The sequence below is a fragment of the Stegodyphus dumicola genome, chromosome 6 (genome assembly GCF_044657685.1).
Source record: "Stegodyphus dumicola isolate Sdum_Otavi_A_Nest chromosome 6, ASM4465768v1".
NCBI classification, from domain to species: Eukaryota; Metazoa; Arthropoda; class Arachnida; order Araneae; family Eresidae; genus Stegodyphus; species Stegodyphus dumicola.
In genome coordinates, this window is record NC_140773.1 from 114,187,129 (window position 1) to 114,209,871 (window position 22,743).

The 22,743-nt window shown below is 31.8% G+C and overlaps 2 protein-coding genes across 2 annotated transcripts in view; one reads left to right on the forward strand and one right to left on the reverse strand.

Moving 5' to 3' along the window:
* Positions 1 to 4,647, forward strand: part of LOC118193986 (uncharacterized) — a 33,025-nt gene extending 28,378 nt beyond the window's left edge. The window contains exons 7-8 of the mRNA XM_035365159.2: positions 2,481 to 2,605; positions 3,924 to 4,647. Of these exons, the coding sequence (XP_035221050.1) occupies positions 2,481 to 2,578 (98 nt within the window). The 3' untranslated portion in view covers positions 2,579 to 2,605; positions 3,924 to 4,647. The remainder of the gene's footprint in view (positions 1 to 2,480; positions 2,606 to 3,923) is intronic.
* Positions 4,648 to 15,630: 10,983 nt separating this feature from the next.
* Positions 15,631 to 22,743, reverse strand: part of eIF2D (eukaryotic translation initiation factor 2D) — a 42,661-nt gene continuing 35,548 nt past the window's right edge. The window contains exon 7 of the mRNA XM_035365165.2: positions 15,631 to 15,779. Coding sequence (XP_035221056.1) covers positions 15,715 to 15,779 — 65 coding nt within the window. The 3' untranslated portion in view covers positions 15,631 to 15,714. The remainder of the gene's footprint in view (positions 15,780 to 22,743) is intronic.

Consider the following 22,743-nt stretch of genomic DNA (forward strand, 5'->3'; position numbering starts at 1 on the left):
AAAATTAGAAGATGAATATCAACGGATATCTCTGTTAATCAGAACGTAAAATAATAATAAATAAATAAAGTAATGGTGCGGAGTAATACTTCCGTAAACTACATATGGTCATATTGGATGACAACTTACATTTTCATAAAAAAAAAATTGTGCAGAATTAAGTCGTATGATTAATATTAGACATTCTATATTTTGCTCGAATATCCATCATACACAGTTACTTCCTTCCTTACGTAACATTTTTACATGTCACATTTATCTTTAGATTTTAAAAGGAATATGAAAAATCTTAAATCGACATTCTTAATACTTTAGTAATTAAGATTTGGAATTATGGTTCAGTAACAGCCTATTTCTTACAAAGGTGGAACTCATTTGTTTCCAATTATTTCACTATGAAAAATAACCGATTTCACTCCCATAGAAAATGTGCAGCACATTCATTTTATACATCCAAAATTCTTAAGAGACTAGGATATGATTTACAACAAGTTGCCACAGCTGTCAGTTCTTGTTTCAAAATGCTGATGTTAGAATTACTGACTATTATCATGACCTCATAACGAAAGAAATGGCATCTGTTTGAAATTAACAAAGAATTGATTTCAGTTTACAAAAATATATTAGGAATTAATAAAAAAACTTAAAATTTAAACTTAACCTTAAATGTTAAGTTGTAATGCTAAATTTAAACAACCTTAAATGTACCTTACTGTCAGATCCCTTCCCCATTTTCCATTATAGAATTGTGCAGAATTAAGTCCTATAGCTGATATTAGACGTTCTATACTTTGCTCAAATCTCCACCATACACAGATACTTCCTTCGATAATGACATGGTTAATCTTTAGATTTTATATGGATTATGAAAAATCTTAACTCCAGATTCTCAATACTTTAGTAATTAAGATTTGGAATTACGGTTCAGTAACAGCACATTTCTTACAAAGGTGGAACTCATTTGCATGAAATGAGACTCCACCATTGTATGAACGTAAAATCTGAAGTTTCGTTCTGATAAACTCACATTTAATTTCTCTTAGAACTGTGTAGTTGATTTCATTTACCGTTTTGTTCCCAGAATAGAATCCTCTGTAATAAGTAAAGCCTTACTTGACCACCAATGACCGAAAGGATATGCCCATTGAATACCGGGAGCTCGACCCTGTGCAAATCTTAGCGAATGGGCATGCTGTATGAATGTTTTCTCGTTTTTGCTAAAGTGTAATGTGAATACAAAACAGGTTCCTTTAAAATATCCTGTAAAGCCACCAGTAGCCGAGCGGTAAAGTCGCTGAATATTGGTGGTTCGATTCTCGAAGAAAGGACAGGCTGCCTGGGCGTTTTCGTGGTTTAAGTCCTCCATGAAGCCATCTCTCCACTCAAGTGCTTTGCGTAACAGCCTTCCAGTGCTTTCCCGTAATCGTAATTAAATAAACCAGACTTAGAAAGTCCTGTACGAAAGACTTCCTCTCAAACAGGTCGCTCTCGCTTACTTTGCTTTAATCATTTAATCAAATCAGATCGAAAATTTAAGCAGATTGTCCTGGCCTGCTTTGCCTTAGTCAGTTGAGGAAACCAAATCGAAAGCATATTTAACTAGTAACAACATAAAGTTATTTAAATTAAAAGTATAAAGTTATTTAATATTTAAAGTGCGACAGAAAATCAGCATCTCGTATTTTATAAAATTTTAATTTTATTTTGTTATTTTACATTTATATTAATGCGTCAAATTTATATAAGGTATCAAAAAACAGTAAACTAATGCAAGGGGCTGAAAATATTAATATCTTGAAGCAAATAAATTAAAAAGTTTTATACAGGTTATTCGCATCGCCCAAAGCGGCCTTTCTTTTTTTTTTTAACGTTTTGCGTTTTATTTATTACACATCATGTTCTTCGCACTTAAACCATAAAATTCAATTCAACAGCAGTATCACAAAATAATTTTAAAGAAGCATGTCTTTAGAATTTAGGATATACAGTCTCGTGCGCTGGAAATAAAAATGTTTTTATTTTCACACTGTGTTGCCATTGCTCGCTTTGAAATCGTTGAGTTTTTTAATCAAAAATTCATTAAAGTTTTACAAAATATGAAACATATACTAAAACAAATTCCAAATTAGGGCTTCCAGATGCCCATATTCGGGTAGAGGATTACGTTATTCAAAATTTGATAGCTCTAAAACAATTGCTTTTGCTAAGTATAAAATTATATAATTTGTAAATAAATTCGATTTTATATAGGGGTGCGAATTTACCACTTTGCCTTAGGTGAAAAAATATCTAGGCACAGCTCTGAGTTAAATATCTGAATTTTAATTCGAGATCACATTTACTAGTCCGAATAATTTTCAGAAATTATGAAATTTCTGATAAAGAATGAGGTTTAAAAATTAGGATGTGTTTTTTTTTAATCTGATACAGCATGAGAAAAATCTATCTTCTGGAACATAACCAAATTTTTTATATCCCAGATTCTACCCCAGGGCCATTTCTAGTACGATTTGTATCAAATGGAGTACGAAATGCAAGAGGTTTCCATTTCACATACAGACAAAACCCATGCAAATAGAAAATACCAGAGGAGATTTCATTACAGGTAAGATTATATAAAATACCCAGTATATCAGAATTGATGGAAATCATTAACTCTAAAACATGATGTACTTAATCACATGGTGTAATTAAATCCTCTTAATAACATGACATAATTAAATCAAAATAATAAAACGAAATCAATGGGAAAACTCTGTCAGAAATTTACAGACGTCTATAAATAATACAGTTTGTTTTAGTGCAATAAAATTTGAAGACAAACAGCAAAAAGTAAACAAAACGATACAAAAATGTGTTATAATTATTACATAGATATCAATTACAAAATTAGGAGAAAATCAATATTATATAGGTTTTGGTTTTGCACAAACCTCGAATTTTGAAGTCCTTTTCCTTCATGGAGTAAAAATATTCTCATGATTTAGATTATGAGTAATATGTTAATTCACTAGAAGAATTACTCAGAATATTTCTGTTCCTTTTTTTTTTTTCGGAGGGGGGGGGAGTATTGTTCCATTGAGATGGACAGTATTTTAAGAAACCAACCTTGTTCCAAGGTTGATTTCAGCTAATTTTGGACTGGCATGTAATACTTCTTCGATAAACACTGATTAATTTTAATGTGCCATTACCCAAAGATATAGCAAAATATATTTTTTTTAAAATTTATGCACTTCGTTACACAATCAATATAAGCAGATTTTTTTTTTTTTTTTTTTAAAGTTATTTCACTGCAATCATTTACTGAAGTTCCTTTTATAATGTTTACAATCAAATAATAAAGTAATTTCAAATTTACTTTATTTAATGAAATGTTTAACATTTACTCACTAAAGTATCTATTGAATTTACATTCAAAAGAAATGGATAGAAATTATAAAGTATTACACTTTATTTACACTCAGAATTTCAAACCTAATATAAACAAAAAAGTCCAAAACTAGCTTAAATTTGATTACAGAAACTGAAATAGAATTTTTAACTGATATGAGATTTTTCTAAAGAGCAATAAATTACGGTAATACAGATTTATGAATTTTATAAATTTCAGAAAAGAAACAAAGAGTCCTATCTTAATATTAAATCTGCTTGTTAATTAATAAAAATAAAAGCACAGAAATACCTAAAATGCGTATATTTTCCTGGCAATAAAAACTCTGCAATGTTAATGGTTAGCAGAAAATAAAACTTAAAATTCTACCTCTGGATAAGCTAATTAGTAAGTTAACCATATACAGATTTTAAACAGAAACAACATACATAGTGTCACCATAAAGATATATAAATAAATAAAAAATAAAAAACTGATAAAATGACAGTGTTACTGAGAAGTAAATTTTTTAATCTTTTTTCTTTTACAGAGAATATTATAGTAATCACCAGTGCTCATACCTATGGCGATTTATCATTTTTAAGATACGAAGTTGAAATAACTTACGATTCAATATCTTTAATATTTGTAATGCATGTGATGGACAGCCTTCCTTAGGTGAAGAAAAACTGAAGCATACTGTAGTAACTTCGAAACATCCATGGTTTATTTGACAGATATTTTACAGTATTTCTTAGCAGTTCTTTACAACCCTTCTGAATATGTGCTCAATGTTTAAAATCCGAATTTTGACATTGCTCACATTTTTTGTACTATTCAAGCTGTACAAGTTATATGTCTCACAAGTTTTTAATTATGCATTTCATCCTTTTGAAAAATTCCCTTAAGTTATTTTGATGATCTGTATGAATACTTTAAAATGGATGTGATTTGTTCATAAATAAAATGGATTTTGTCTAAAAAGGTGTGTTTTTAATTACTTTATAAAAATATAATGAGACATGTTATAATGTTCAATTGAAATATATATTAACATTTAAAACAATTTTTAATGGAACACTACTACACAGAGATAAATATCTATTTTCACTGGCAAAATAAGTAAATAAATAAACAGTACAAAAAATTATGAGCTGTTAATCTATTTGATGGTACACTTCACCAATCGATTTCCTACTCTGTCAAGATTCCTAAACTATTTATGCATCAAAATCAATTATAGTTACAACTATTTCCATGGTTCGTATTTTATCAGTGTCTAACTGCAGAATACAAATATTACAAAGAAAATAATTTTATATAAGTAAGATAGGCATAATGGTATATTTTAACATGCTTGTGTATCTCCATATGTATTTAGGTAGATCCAAAAGTTTCTGCCATGTTATACTTCTAAAATAATTACAGAAAATTTTAATGTTTTACTTTTCCAATATCATCTCTTTGTACCTTGATAAACGTTTCATATTATTTATTGAGCAACTTTATATTCCTGAAAAAGTAATACGAAGGTTTTCATCAAAATGCTCTATAACTGCTCTTTTCACACCATCATCATCATTACATTTCTTTCCAACTAAAGCACATTTCAGTCTGGGGAACAGATAATAGATAAATCCAGGCTGTACGAGGATGGTCAAGCTTTCTAAATCTGTACTGGTATTTTTAAATTGCTAAAAGAAGTATGAATATTTTTAAAACAGTTGTTTTGCATAGATCCAATCTTGCAGCTATTTTCTTGATTTTTTAATCTTCTATCACTCATTATTTCCTCTCCCCTCAAGACCTGTAGGCTGCCTCAACATGGCGAGGGGGTGGCACTGGGTGGAATAGGCGAAGTACGTCGGGAGTGTATACTCCTCGTAGGGCCACCCTAGGCGTGAAGGCTATTCCATTACACCCAGCTAAAGCCTACAGGCATCTGAGCCAAGTCAGTCCTCTACCATTGGTGCTCGGGTCTCACGACTTACAGAGGCTACCCTTTTCCTCCACCCATGAGTCATGAAGCTTTCTAATGTGATCCACACTGCATCGCCCATCGCACAGGTTCAAAAGGGGTGCGTTCGAGGTTTAGGAAGAGGACCTCGTCCGAAAACTAAGCTACAGTCTCCTAGATTACAAACTCTTAAAATAATCCAATGTAATGTCAATGGTATTTCAACATTGGCAGCGAAATCTAAACTTGACCAAATACTGAAGTTGGCTGAAGACCAGGGAGCTCAAATTATCGCTCTACAGGAAACTAAACTGAAAGAGAATTCTCAACTAAAAGTTAAGGGATACAACATCATCCGTTTAGATAGACACGCGAAAGGAGGCGGTGGCCTTGTTTTCCTTATCAGAGACATCAACTATATTTCCAAAAGTTATAATGTACCCACTGGTTCAGATTTAGAGTTGCAAGGCGTCACTGTTTTGTGGAGAGGTGAACCACTAAACATCTTTAATTTATATCACCCTCCCAACATTGGTAATCTGCCTGGAGTCCTTGATAATCTTTTATCTGGAAATACTCTACTTCTGGGTGACTTAAATGCTAAGCACCCAGTGTGGGGTTGCTCTTCCCAGAACCAGAGGAGACTTAATCTTCTTCATTCTGTTGATGACTCAGGTTTCATGATCATTAATGATGGTATTCCAACGCACTCTTCATATAGCTATAACACGTCTGAAGCCCTTGACCTGTCTATAGTAAGCCCCACTATCTTTCCAAATTGCACCTGGACAGTTATGAAGAATATTGGGAGTGACCATTCTCCAATATTAATTGAAATAAAGAAGAAACAGTGTACTTTCCTTAATCGTAAAAAATATTGGAATTTTGCTAATGCAGACTGGAAGGCATTTGGTAGTCTTGTTGACACCCTGGCTGAACCTAGCATTCATTCAAGTGACCTTGATACTAACTGGATTACTTTTAAGCACATGCTCTTTGGGGCAGCTAAAAGAACTATACCTAGAGGAAGGGTAAAGCTTTTTAATCCTTACTTTACTCATGATTCGCCGGTTTTGCAAACTTTACTCCAGAAGAGAGAAAACCTGCGACTCAAATTAAAAAACAATAATACAGAGCAAAACAGGACAGAGATGAACAAAGTCAATGCAGAAATAAAAAGAACTTATGTGCTACTTAAGAGGAAAAAATGGATGGATATATGTGAGGGACTTGATGCTACATCATCTGACACGAAATTGTGGAAATTGATCGAAAATATTAGCAATGAACAACCTCAGATAAAGAGATGTAATACTATCTTAGATACGGATGGCAACATCCCTATAGACGAAAAAGCTGCGGCTGATCTCCTCGGGGCACATTACCAGGAGATAAGTGAGATGACTTTTACAGAAGTTGATAAAAAAATGAGAAAAAGGTCTCGAGATCTTGCATATGGATGTCGTAGTGCTGTCTCAGGCAATCCCCTTTTCTTTAAATCCTTCTCCATGCATGAATCGGAGATGGCACTTGAGGATCTTGACTTGACCAAAACTCCTGGACCTGATGGTATCCATGGCCAAATGATTAGGCATCTTGGCACTAATGGAAAAAAAGAAATTTCTGAATATAGTAAATCAATCTTGGAGTCTAGGACGCCTTCCTAAAGAGTGGAAAAGAGCCGCAATTATACCTGTTGAGAAACCTGTCCAAACCGATGGATCTCCTGGGAGATTTAGACCCATTGCCCTAACCAGCATTGCATATAAAGTCATGGAAAAGTGATCATGGGGCGGTTGCTCTTTCACCTGGACACCCACGACCTCCTACCAAAAGAATAATACGGTTTCAGAAGAGGTCATAGCACCACTGATCAATTGGTCTATCTCAGCCAGAAGATTAGAGATCCCGAAAACAAGCGACCTACCAATCATACCGTGGCTGCTTATCTAGACTTGTCAAAGGCGTTTGACCGTGTCTGGAAACATAATCTAATAGTTAAACTCTACGAAGATTTTGGCCTTGATCTGGATCGCAGATTTCTTACGAAATAGACTGATAAAAGTAAAGCTTAATTCCACTACGTGAAACGCCTTTAAATTGAGCTAAGGCATCCCCCTGGGTTCTGTGTTGAGCCCAATTCTTTTCTGCCTGTATTTGGCTGGAATTGAGAAGATTATATCAAGGAGATGTGAAGTTGATTTATTTGCGGATGATATTGCCCTTTAGAGCTCTGGCCCAGATGTGAGTTCAATTGAGGCCAATATAAATTTTATCCTTGAAGAAGTGTGGAAATTCTCAAAAGACCACAAATTGAGTTTTAATCCAACTAAATCTATTGTTATTTTTTTAACCACCAAAAAGAAGATTTATAATTATCATCCAAAGATTTTTATGAATAATTTGCCTCTAACATATGACAAACATCCCAAATATTTGGGCTTCGTTCTCGATCCAGAGATCACTAGTAACAAACACGTGGATGCGCTGGTTTTTAAAGGCAGAAAACGCCTAAACATTCTGAAGTATATCTCGGGACGTGATTGGGGAGCCGATGCTTGCACTTTGAGAACTGCTTACTCAACTATCATACGACCTATTTTGGAATACGGTTTCCCCGTTTACTGTTGTGCCTCTTCCACCAACCTCCAGAAATTGGAAAGACTCCAACTTAGTGCTTCTCTCATTATAATTGGCTTGTGCAACAGTTGCCCAAATAAAATTGCGTTGTATGAAACAGACCTTCAACCCCTCAGTCTAAGAAGAAATGCAGGCCTCATAAAATATTATAATAAACTTCTCAGTTATGGCTCCCAGAATAGAACTTCAGAATTTCTGCAGCACTGGAGTAATAACCAAAGACTTAAGAAAAATATTCCACTTTGTCAAATTGAGTAGTATGCTGGTATAATTGACTGTAATGTTGAGCAACATTCCTTGAAACAATGTTTAGATCCGTCTGAGAGACTCCCTGGAGTCGGGTTCCATGCGGAACTTTCGTCTCGAGTTTCCAAGAAAAATGATATTCCGGCCCTGTTACGACAATCTCAACTATACATGCAATCAAACTATACATGCAATTCCCGCTGAAGCTACCCTCATCTATACTGATGGGAGTAAAAGCGAGGACTCTCGCTCCGGTAGTGGTGTTGTCATTAAATGCACAAATGGAAATATTGTTAACATAAAAAAAAGAAATTCTGACTTCAGTTCGGTTTTTAAGAGTGAGCTTATAGCCATCGAAGAGGGACTAAATGCTGTTTTGTACTTTACAGATCTTAAGGCAGTATGGATTTTGTCTGACAGTCGTAGCGCTATCAAATATCTTTCAAACTGGCAAAGAGTTGGTGATAGGGCTGGAGCTGCAATTCTTAGCAAACTTAGGCAGGTCTCGTCACTCTGTGAAGTGCATCTTCAGTGGATTCCTTCCCATGTTGATATACGGGGGAATGAAATAGCAGACACTCTGGCGAAGGAGGCTTCTGAAGAACCTTTGCCAATTATCAATTCACTGACATATCTTGAACTGCATTCCATTAGAAGACATGCTGAAAAGCAAATTTGGCTCGTTCCCCCAAGTCATCCCTGGTATCAAGCCGATTGTCCAGGAAGATCCCTTGCTATGGATTGAAAAAGATGTGTTCAGACAGCACTTTCCCGATTCTTCGGTGGGCACCTGAGACTTACTTTTGAGAGTGGTATCAAGATGCACCGAATTTGTTCTAAGTGTCACAATGCACCCGCATCATCGGCACATATCCTTGAGTGCCTGGAGTTGTCTCTTGTGGACCTTTACGGGTCTCCTAAGCTTGTTTTTGATTTTTTAAAGGTGAATGGACTCGTGGACCTCGTCTAGTATATTCCTAGGCATGGAGATTAGTAACAACAACATTATTTCCTCTAGGGTCTGAGCAATATTTTCTAATGTTTCTAATGATTGACCTTCATGAGAATCATGCATTATAGATTCTCACCTATGCAAACTTGTTTAACCCATTCTTTCACTGTATAACAGGATGGAAACAAAAAAGCATCCACATGATCCAAGCACTGCTTCATCTCTTTGGGATTAAGACCAAATTTAATCACAAAATGACATGCATTCAGTTTTAAACATTTCAGAACAAACTAGCACTTCACTTCATTTGGTAAACAATAAAAAATAAAACACATTTGATTTCTCAAATCAAATGTGATTTCTCAAATGAAACTTTCAATTTTTTCAATTAGTACTGCTACTATATGGCTACAAGAGGCATTTATTGCCAACCAATTTTTTATATGTGAAGCCAGTAACTTTTGGATCTATCTACATAATTCTACACATACACTTTCACTTTTAAGTTTGTTTATATGATATATTTTCTTAATTTTAACCTATACAATGCCATTAAGTAATTATATTGAAATATTAATTTTCATTGTAGGTTTGTAAGATTAAACTAATTTCTCTCTTAATATTCATATGCTACAACTGATTCATCCACCTTGAATTTAATTTACAATTCCAAAACACTAACTGAACATGAAAGAGTAAAATCTAGCTAAAGTTTATTCGCACATTGAACTGTTGTGCAAATAAATTGATATAAATTTTAAAAAAACTGAGATAGATATAAATTTTAAAAAAACTGAACAAATTTAAGGTTATTGGTCCTTACACGGTTTGAAATTTCAAGGCATTGCAAAACAAATAGTAATTTGAATACTCAGCAACTTGTCTCTAAAATGTAAGCATAATCTCTTAGCACAAACAACTCAATACAAGCACATGCATTCACTGAAAAAAAAAAAAAAAAAAAAAAAAACCCAACAGTTATAGATGACAGGAAATACAGGAGAGCAGTACAGTGGTAGAGCTGCCAAAATACTCTCTCTCTCTCAATTTACACTCTCAGCTGATACTTAAAACTCACCTAGTGTTAAAATAAAGTAGGATTGTGGAACAGATTTTACATAAAAATAATGTATTCATTAAAATAAATCTTACATGTTTTCTTGCTTCCATTTATGGGATATATGTTAAGCTATTTAAAAATGATAACCATAATAAACTTTTCCACTCTTTCCATCTTTCCCCCTTTAATTACAATCACGCATTTTTCCCTTTATGTAATTTAAATTACAACAAAATGCTTAAAAAGAAAAAGTTTAAATGTGTGCAATATGATTTTAAACAACAACATTTTTTTTTAATTCATTGAGCAGCCATTTCACATTTTGCAATAGAAATTAGCTAGATCATGGATTATCTAAAAAATTAATTATTTGAAATTTTCAATTGCTTTAGATGAACAGTTCTCTAAAAATTTTAAAAGAGATACAGCTATGTTTCATGTAAAATATATTCAAAAATATCATACTGTCAAAAATAAATAACATTAAAAAGATCCAATTGTACTTTTTTATGAAACGATGGATTATCTGAGATATGACTTTTTATGACACAGCTTTAGCTAATTACTTCAAAATCTTTGCACTGGAATTAACTATTTATTTCTTTGTGTAAAAAGCAAGTACTATTACCATCAGATAACCGATTTCTAAAATTTCGGTATCAAATCCCAAGTCTGAATGATGAAATTATGATGATCAAAAGTCACCAAAGGATCAAATACACGATAAATAGAGAGATTAAGAAGGAAACTTATCAAATTGTGTGATTGCTTAGTATATTAAAAACTTACTTTTAAGTTCATATGATGGCTTATGTCTATTGGCTAAGTCATATAATTAAGAGAACTGAACCCAAGAAAATAAATACCATTAATAACACTGTAAATCATCATAAATATAAAAACATATGGAACTTAAAATATTTAGACAAGAGATATGCTTGAGAATATCAGTTCTTCATCTATGAAGTATCAGGGTTCATAGCCACATTTTAGTTAAAAAAATAAGCACCTATAAGCACTTTTCAAGCACATTTTAAGGAAAAAATAAGCACCTGTCTAATTACATTATACACAACTGCATAACCTTTAAAGAAAAATTAGACTTGTAATTTAAAATATGAGCTATGCAATATTTATTAAGAGAATGAGCATTACCTCAACAATGGAAAACAATGAACTTTTTTTTTAAATTTTAAATAACAGTTCAATTTACAGAATTAGTTTACAATGAGAGAAAAAAAACTATGCAATAATAAACTATATTACAAAATTTAATGATGATATTTCAGTTGAAAATATAGAAAATAAATAATAATAAGCCATTTTAATTGTATTCGTTTGGCACCTAATAATAAATACAATTTATTTTTCCACTCATATTAATATTTAAATAATTTAACTTAAATCAAAATTCTGAACATTTTCTAAATTTTCATTGCATAACAGTTTTTTCTTAAGATATATCCCAAGCAAAGTAATTTAAGTAATAAAGAGGCACATTTCTGAAATCAGAAGACAGGAAATTGCTTCATTCAGTCATCCTTTAACAGTAAAAGCTTAACTAACCCGCATACTCGAAATTCCCGAATATTCCGGATAGTAACTGGAAAAAGAGGAGTGTGGGAGATTGTAGCTGTTCTTTAGATTTAAATTTAAGCTAAATAAATTATTTTGACATTTCGATATGTGCATCATATAAAAACCAACGGAACTGAGAAATATTCGGCGTAGAAAGCACAGTAAAACTCTTTTAAGTGTGCATAAACAAATCTCAGACTGAACATCAAAATTAATTATCAATGCGAAATACCGCAAACGTTATTGCACAATACGTGCGGCATAATTCTTCCATACGGGATATTACGCAATCGGAATCAACTCCTGCCGGTATTCGGAGAAAAAAGAACTAAATAAAGAAAGAGACTTACTAATCTGGGGTGTTTCTGATTCTAATTTTCAACAGACTGTATTAAATTTCCGGAATAGAATCAATCTTCGCTTGGGTTGGGTAGACCGCAAAAACTTTTAGTCCTATTCAATCCAGATTGGACAGTGACCAAAAAATGTCCGCTGCTTCAATATCAGAGATTTTGCGGAGAAACTCACAACCTCCGTACTGTATAATGCATTGGCAAAGAAAATGAAATTATTTTGACTATTTGATTACTTTCCTTTTATTTAAGCCATTCCGAATATTATTCCTTAGAAAGCTAATCTGTGTAAAAACACACCCATTTTTGGAAGTTTATCTATACTTCAGCAGTTACTGCAACTATACTATTATAAATATTCATACATATACTCATAATATAAGCATAACGATCATAATAAACACGAATATGAACTGACCACGAGGAATGAGAATGCAAATTATTAAAATCTTGATAGAAATTCAAACGTGTGTAGTATTTGGGTGGGAGGAAAAGAATACCGAATGTACCGGAATTTTCTACGTTTTCGCAATTCTTTGGCCAATAGAACGACGTGCACCTGTCTGTACTCTCGCGCGCACCATAGGTTACGTTAATGCAGAGCATGGAGGTAGGAAAGGGAGGAGGGGCCATTCCGCGCTAGAAGTGAAGCACTGCTTTGAAGCTTGGGTCACCAGACGGGGTGTTTTTTGTTTACATTCAGAAGCTCGCTTGACAAAATTCTGATAGTATTTCGACACACGACAGTTCCATAGAAATCGAAAAAGGGACACTCTCGCATGAAAGAAACATTCATAGTGTGATGGATAATAGCAATTTGTATAGTTTACTGACATTTACGCAAAAATCACATCTTGGTTATTTTTCGATAACTAACAACAGCGATTTTGATTATGAATTTGTTTTATAAAATTCTAAGCTGTTGCACTACAAAAATATAGATTTTAAGAAAATTGCTAAAAGAGATCTGCCAAAATTTATTTTCTAGAAGATTTGAAAAGTTTGAAACTTGATGGCTAAATGTAAATATAAAATTATATATGTTAAAATATTTGTAATTAGGAACATAGGTCAGATTAAGTTTTTATTAAATAGAGTAATGCATGCAAGGGATATCTGCCTAAAGAGAGAGATGCCATCGTGGAGGAATTTTGAAGAAAAACTGACCTTTGAGTGGGTATTAAAAATAATACTTATAATTTTCATTCAAATTATATTCATATATATTTTTTATGTAAAACTTTCGGGTGTATGCTAAATTAGTGTAAATTACTTTACACGAAAAATATAGTGAATGCACGGAAATTAAAGATTTGCACATGCCGGAAATGATAAATAGGAAATATGTATGGGTATTTATGCATGTGCTTGCAAAAAGCATGTATCTGCCTTTGACAAAATACTTAAATATTCATTAAATTATTTATAAATGTATTTGAAATGAAGAATTTATTCACTTATAAACAACTGTGATAGTACTGTGAAGAAATCTAATGATTAAATGTATCTAATTTATAATGATTATAAATGTTATCTAAATATATAATAACCTTAATATTGAATTGTAAACATAAATTGAAATCCTGTTGACAAATATGTTATAAAACTATTTAAGCAAGAATTGTTCGTATTGGAAAGCGATCTGTTAAAAGGTATTGTAAAGCAAATGCTATGAGATGCGCACTTAAGAACGTAATAAAGAGTTTTGGAATATGTATTGTTGAAATGAAGGGTAAAAAAAAAATCTGATAAGTATAATTAAAAGAATTATTCCCTTTACATTTTATAATAACTCAGTTACAAGTTTTAAATAATACTTTAAAAAAAAAAAAAAAAAAAAAAAAAAAAAAAAACTTATTTTATTCCCTTTCAGAAATGTTCAGAGAAAGTCAAATACTATTTTCCTAATAATTCTCTAATTTAAAATGAACCGAATAGAGCATTAATTATAAATTGATTTACATTTTTCGATTTAAAAGAAGCCAAAAAATCATGTCATATTTAAGAAAGTATTTTAGGAAGAAGCTCTATAAATAGAAAAGAAATAATGCATAATTTTAATATTAATAATACAATAAACTTTGATCTTAATTTTTGTACCTTAACCGAATAAAATCGAATTACCTTAATTTTTTTTTCTAATGTAATTAACGAAAACATGTGAAAATATTTCATTCAAATTAAACCATTCTGAGAAAACTGTCCTGTGAAAAGTATAGCATTTAATTCCGTTCAGAATGAAATGTTGTTTAAAAATATGTTGTTTTCACATACTTAGGACTTTGAAGTGTTGTAGAAAAAGAAAATATATACATTTATATGTATATTTGCGACGTAATTACAAAATATTTACACCCGAACGCGTCAAATCCCATAGAACTCAATGGTAAATGACCCAATGTTTTGGTTACCACGTAGGGATCGCCGGTGCTTCAGAGCAGGGTACGGAGAAACTTGTTTAGGGCGACTCCTTCTTACTTCCTACCTCCATGATGCAGAGGAAGGGGAGGAAAGCAATTTTCGGGAGTATGATTCACCATTTGACGTTGCATATAAGAAAGAAAAGTTGTTTATTTCGGCTTTGGTACGGGGAAAAAATGCGCTTAAATTAAAATTATTGATTAATAAAAGATTAATAAAAATTGGATTAAAAAAAAAAGCACTAAAAGCAAAAAATAAGCACTAAAAACAAAAAAATAAGGTCTTTAAAGAAAAAGTAAGCACCTATAAGGGCCTTTATATTTTATTTTCAAATATAAGGACTTATAAGCACTTGTAAGGACCGCTACGAGTCCTGAGTATTATTTTGTTGGAATCGAACACAAATTTTGTAGGAACTGAATAAAAATTCTATTTTGCTACTTTTAATAAGTTTACATAATCCCATATCATGTTAAATTCTATACACAACAAAGGAACAAATAAAGCACATACTAATCCAGACTCCTTACAATATATCATAAAGCTCCATAATCAAAGTTAAATGTTATTGCTTTTGTTACAGATCTCCTATTAGATTCCTTCTGCTAATGTGTGGTAAGTAACAATTTAATTTATCACAGTAAGTGTTCATCTCACACTTCCTTATGAAAATTAACATTCTTTAATGGTGATTTTAATTTAAAAAACAGATGGATCAATAAAAGTACAAGAATTCCCCAAACGGGTTGATAATCAAAAATGTTTCTGGGCCCTATGCTGAAGAAATATTATTAAAGCACATTTGAAATCTAAAGAAGTATAAAAATGCTTTCATCAATATTTATCACACAGTATATTTAATAGCTGAAATTTTGTATTTCAATAAAATCTGAATGGAAAGTTCTCAGCAAGAACTATTTTGCATATTAGAATTTAGTGTTCCTTCTTACACGACTTATAATAAATAGAAATCAGCAATTTTCATGTTTTAATTTTCAAGATATATATTCTTATTGCTTTTTAAAAAGAAAGACATAAACACATTATATATAAAATAGGAACAAAAAATGCATAATTATTTTTATTTCAATACAGTTCAAAGCAAAATAATTCTTCTTAATTAAATAGAAAAAATTATTTCTTTTTTGTGGGTAAATTTTCCAGTCCTCGAAGATATTTCCTGGGTACTTTAAACATCTCTGAAGATAAAATGAAATCAATTAACATCTGAAATGCTAATCAAAACTTTATGCAATAAATAACATTCTTATTATTCATAAGTAAATTACACAATTATGTAACATTACAAATATTATATATAAACATGAACTCAAAAATTATTTCGTACTTACTAAGAAAACTTATGAGTTTTTTTGGACATACATAATGTGATATTTAAAACACAAGATAATCTTCAAAGTTTTCTTAAGAGTTTTCTTGCATATGACTATACTCCAAAGATGTACATGCATTAAAATCACAATAACAACCTTGTATTTAGCGAACATATATTAAAACACTCGATCGATTTCGAGGGCAGCTAAAGGTCCCTCCTCATCAGAACAAAATTACTAGAAAGTGAAAAAGAAGAAAAATAAAGAATTGGCAAAGGAGTCTCAGAAACACGTGGTCGTTATCAGCACACACGTGGTCGTAACCAGATTTTGAATCAGATTTACACTGCCCGCCTACTTTTACTGAGCCAGGCTATCTGATCAAACATATAACACATAGACTGAAACGCAAACAAATCAAGGAAGTAAAAAAATAGGAAGCGAAAGGCAACTGCACCTTCACGCACCAAGACTGAACCTCGAATAAAGGGTGGTGTGGTGTATTTAATTATGGCAAAGCACACTAGGGCTATCTGCCAAAGGGAAGGGATGCCTTTCGTGGAGGACTTTCTAAGGGAAACTGGCTCGTATACACGTTACACATGGGGAAAACCACGAAAACACCCATGCAGCCAGCCCGTTCGCAGGATTCAAACCTCGGACCGAACTACCAGTGTTCAGCGACTTTACCGCTCGGCCGCTGGTGCGCCCTTGAATAAAGGGAAAGCAACCTCTGTAACGGTTTTTTACCCTACAGTAGTACCAAATGTGAGGAGGCCACACCATCTATCGACAAAACTAATAAAGAATTATGATAATAGAATTTTAAAGGCATTAGGAAGGACTGGATTGGACTTAAAATTATTCACTAAACATGTTAAATCTTTGTGAATATCAAAAGCCTCAAGAAAATCCAATTTACCAATGGAAGAAGCCTTTTGGTTAATCTTTGAAAAACCAAAATCAAAATTACGATTAAATTTTTTAATAAAAAATATGATACTTTGTAGAGTCATTGGGGGTTTTGAAGCAAGAGAGATGAAAAATGTGCAATGCCCTTGTTGTGACTCGAACCTTGGAATGAGTATGCTTCCAATTACACATTGAAGGCACGCAGAAAGGGGGGTGAAAATATCTTATTGCTTATAAATTATTGTCATGTCATTAACCTTTTTTTTTTTTTTTTTTTTTTAAAGGCAGGAGGAGATGTGAAAAATGTGCGGTGCCCTTGCTGGAACTTGAAATCTAGACCTCTTAATTATGTGTTGAGTATGCTTCCAATTACACAACGAAGATATGCAGAAAGGAAAAAGAAAATACCTTACAACTTTTCTTTATTTTCTTAACTTAAAGTAGCTATAACTTCTTTACTTAAAGTAGCTATACTGATCTATTTTAAATAATATTTTAAGATATATTTTTCTAAGAGTAGGATGAAGTTCTCAAAAAAAAAAAAAAAAAAAAAAAAAAAACCTTATAATTTAAAGGGTTCAATAAGTTGACAAAGTTTGAAGTCCACAAATATCCTTCCTCTTTGCCCAAAAGGTTTTGCAATTTCTTCAGTCTATTTCCACATCACCTTATTTTAAGTTAAGACATTTATTTGTCAAAAATGTAATCACTGTTATTGAGTTTGAATTACAGATTGAATAACTGAAAATATAAACTGAGTTTATTAACAGATAAAGAAATAACCTTTAATCTATTGTATGTAACAATAAAAAAAATTGCATGTATATTTTTCACTATTACATGTTCATAATAGTGTTAGTTTATTTGAAGATATCAAAGCATACACAAGCTATCAGCCTAGGTTAGTGGTCGGCAAACTCATTAGCCAAAGATCGGCAATACAATTTTTTTTTTTCATTTGAGAGATAAATTTCCATTCAAGAACCATGTTTTTAGGAGTAACTTGAAACTAACTACTAATATAAAATAAAACAAGATATAATAATACTAATAATAAGAAGAAGAACCTTATTTATCGACAAAAAATATTTTTTACGTTAAAATAAAAGTATGATAAAACACCCATTTAATGTGAACAATGACCTTGCATTTCCTTGAAAGTTTAGATATCTCAAATTGGTATATCATTGTTTTTTATTTCAAGCAGTATTCCAGGTTCTCATCAATAAGGCAATTTATTTTTGATAAGGTTCATGTTTGAAGAAGACTGCTCGCTTGAATATGTACAGTCAAAGAGCAGAAGAACTGCAAATGCTGTTTTTTTTTAACTTAATGAGTCAAGAGTACTGCACCAGGGAGTTGAACAGTATGTCTTCCTTCTCCAGGTCTTTCAAAGGAGACCACTTTTGCTTTGCTATGAACTATGATCACATTAGTTTTTTTCCAGTTTTTCCATATCAGCATTAAGGTGTTCAAATTTGAAGCTCCATAATTCTTTGTTTATTAACTTGAGTAATTACATTTCAGAAGTGCTAATCAAAATATTAAGAAGGAGAAAAATCCAAGTCTGTTACCTCAACACTGAAAAATCTTTCAATAAAGGCTAGTATCACTATGATAATTCTGAATTCCTAAAACCTCTGTAGAAAAGCTTCCCTCATATTTCAAGTTATTGTTTTGAAATACTAAATGTTAATTACTGAATTATTTTCTTGTTGATGTTTCAGCAGGCTTGGAAAATTAATAAATGTTTCTGTTTCAAAATCTTGAACAAAAAGAGATAATTTGTTTTCAAATGAATTGACTTCTTCAAAAAAAAAAAAAAAAAAAAAATGTGTTTCCTTTCTTGTCTAGTTTACAATTAAGATTATTTAGATGAAACATAATGTCTAGTACAAAGTAAACTCTTTGGATCCACAGATCATCCATTAGTTCAGAATATTCAACACCCTTCTCAAGCAGAAATTCTTTAATTTCTAAGAATACAGAAGAGAAGTGGGTCAAAATATTTCTCTTAAAAGTCAATATACCTTATTATATAGCAGAAGATCTGTGTATTCACTCTCATTTCAATTAAAAATTCTTTAAATTGGGGGTGATTACAACCGCGTTGATAATTTTGATCACCAATTCCAAAATATTGCAAATTTCTTCTGGAAATGTCTGCAGACAAAGTGCTTCTTTATGAATGATGCAATGGTAAACATTTTTTTTTTCAAAAGCATCTTCTTATTCTGATTTTATCAATTTTTAACCAATTTTATCTAATGAAATAAGATGTTTCTCCATGCATTCACATCATCACATGTCTGATCTTTCAGTAGTAATAATCCTAAAAGTTCTTTTTTAGGACCTGTAGATGAAATAAATCGAACAAAAAGTGAAACTTGCACTGTGTCATTTATGTCACAAGATTCTTCAACAGCTATTAATAAAGCTGAAACTAATTTAAGATCCCGGATTTGCTGATTGGCTAGATTTGAAGACATTCTGACTGTTCTGTTTTACTGTTTTAGCAGACAGTGGTAACTCATAATTCATACTTCATAATTTCTGTTCTATTTTTAAAATCTTTAGAATAGCTATCCATACAATTATAAAACAGCATTAAATAAGTATAAAAGTTTGATGCTCATCACATATATGGATAAATATGTATATAAAATAAACACTATTGGCCATATATTAATGCATATCAGCAACATATATATAACACATGTTATTTAAAAGTCTCTCCTCTGGCAGCTGACAAACTACATTTCAATAAATATAATATTATCAAAAACTATGAATAGTTGATAGGTTAAAAAAATATGCTTTGGCTAGTAAATGCAATTTCATTGTAAGAAAATGTAAATAACAGACTATGCATTCATAAGAACTAAGTAATATATTATTAATATTAAATACATAATTAAAATCTAAACAACTGCAACATAGCTGCATATATATAATGAAATGGGAAAAATGCTACTTATTTATACTACACTGTTTAGTGTAGTAGTTTTGATAACTAGCCTGTTTTACAGTAAATGAACTCTCTCTACTAATGTTTCGTACTTATGATTGGAAGAATAATTCAGTATATAGCTAAAGCTGTGCAGCCATTATGTTCTCAAAACAGGAACAGTGTAGTTATTAAAAGACAATGGCTATAAGATTCTGAACAAACCCATTTGGAGGTTATAAGTAGGTTCAATGAGACTTTAGAGAGATAAAGCCAGTAGGCTCCATTATGGATCATAATGAAAATCCAGAATTCATTAGAATCTCAGTAGTATAAGGGTTTTAGGTGATTCTCATGTATAACTGTGACAGCATATCTCAAAGTCATCCTCAAAGACAGACCAAGGAAAGGGCAGTATTTTTATTCATTTTTGGAACATAACCTGAAATCAATGCTGTGAAAGAAGCAGAAGCATTTTCTGAAAAATCCTCTTATTACTTTCCAGACAATATTCAGACATACATAGCACAATGTCTGGCTGATTCACTCACTTGAAGGGGCGAAGAAGTGCTCTACTATCTGCCATATTTATGGACTTAAGCCCATATGATTAACATAATAGTGATGCATACACTAAAACACAATAAAAATTTCTGGTGAATACTTTATTTAACATCAATTGCAAATAAATAGCTCTAAATATTGAATCCCAACCCTCGTAGATGTATAAATATTGTTAACCAAAATTAATGCTGTGATAAAATTACAGCACCATGAATGCAATAACCAATCAATGTAAAATATGCATAATAGATAGAATAAGGTAGGACATGAAAATACTTAGCAGTGCATATATGCAAATGGTTACATATAACACCCCTTAGAATCAGTGCAAAGAAAAAGAAAGATGGATTTTCCATACAGGAATCCTGTTTCCTCCTTGTTTATTTGAACACACATGTGCAGATGCCTCAAGTAAGAAAGAACAGTTTATGTCCAAATTTGATTGAGTGACTAAAATATAGCCTTAGATAATGGAAGAACAATAATGTACAATATACTAATAAGTGACACAACAAACATATTTTGCAAATGGACCATATGGATCATACAGCCAGACCATAGCCTGATTCTTTAATACAGGAAATATGGAGTGTGGCATCAGTAGCATATATAGTGAGAAGTCATCTTGATGGTCACAAACTATTTGAAGGGGCGTTGCATTCCTTATCATTAATAAACAGTGGCATCTATAGCTAAAACAATGTTGAATGATGTACATGGATGCATGAATGATGTGATATCATCCGAGACGAATCCCACTTCTTCATGCAACGTCATAATAGATGTGTGTGCGTGGCAAAACAGATCGAGCAGCTGTATATGCTTGTATTATGCGTTGTCATAGCAGCCCAGCACTGGAAGTTATGGGATATGATACAATTGGATATGAATTCCATTCCCATCTGGTAAACATATTTAGCACTATAATCATTCAATATTACATTGCAGACATATTAATTTATTCCATATGTTTAGAAACATCCTACAGATTGCAGAGGCACGATAATGCATAACTACATTTTATACTCCAATACTCTTCTTAATATACAGGAGATTACAGTTTTGCCTTGGCCAGTGCATTTATCAAAATTTCTTCCTGTTAAACATATCTGGTAAATATGATGTACCCTGACACAACAAAGAGAACCACAGCTATGAGAAATAAACTCAGGTAACAAATTACAGTAGCTTGAACTGCAATATTCCAAAGTGCCATCCAAAGACCTTTTCAACTCTTTGTTTTGCTACACACAGTAGTTAACTTACACACAGTAGTTAAACTTATTATGGTCACATTCACATTAACACTACACAGTAGTTAAACTTATTATGGTCACATTCAGTATGGATATACCAGCATATTCTGTTTGTGCAACACATCTGAAATATTACTGACTTTGTAATATATGGAATAAGTAAAATAAATTTAGTTGGATTATCTGTTGTCTTTGTTGGTGAAGCAATTTTAAAGGCAAATTGAATATATATACAGTGTTCCCTCGCCACTTCGCACTTCATGTTTTGCGGCTTCGCAGGTTTTTCCAAAATATTCATTAAAAAATAAAAATGAAAATCTGAAAAATTGCATATTTTATATTACTCCCAATCGGGGTTTTTTTTTTTAACATTTTGAGTGTTACCTTTATTTATTAAATATCATGCTATTCACACTTAGACCACAGCAATATCACAAAATATTTAAAAACAGCATATTTTTAGAATTTCTGATACACAGTCTCGCATGCTGGAGATAAAAATGTTCTTTTTCCGTACAGTGTTGCCATTGCTCGCTTTGAAATCATTGAGTTTATCATTAAAAAATTCATTAAAGTGTTACAAAATTTGAAATAGTTAATAAAACAAATTCAAAATTCAAAATTTGGTCGGTTGGTGGACTACGTTATACAAAACTGGATGGCTCTAGGTACTGTTGTTTTTTCACAATGTAGAAACATTCATGCATTCATACAAATTCTTCATTATTTAGTTTTTTTAAATATAATACATGGTGATAATATTTGTTGGCAACAGTTTGAAAAGTGAATCAATGCAGAAAGTGAAACAATGCAAAATGCCATTTTGAGACTAATAGCCATTTGGTTCTAATGTTGAATTTAGCTAAAAACAAATTTGAAATTTAAAATTCAGATTTCGAGGTGCATGTGTTCAAATGGAGGACAATGTGTGTTGAAAACTTGGTAGCTGTAGATAATTCTGTTTTTTCAGAGCAAAGTATTACTTGCATATACACAAATATACAGATTTTTCATTACATAATAATACAAACAGGGATAAAAAGGCTAATCAGTGCACAGAAAACTCCTTTTTAAAGTAAAATTGCCAATCAGCATAAATACATTTGTATGAGTCAAAAGCAGATAGCAATTAAGAGAGTAAAATATTACT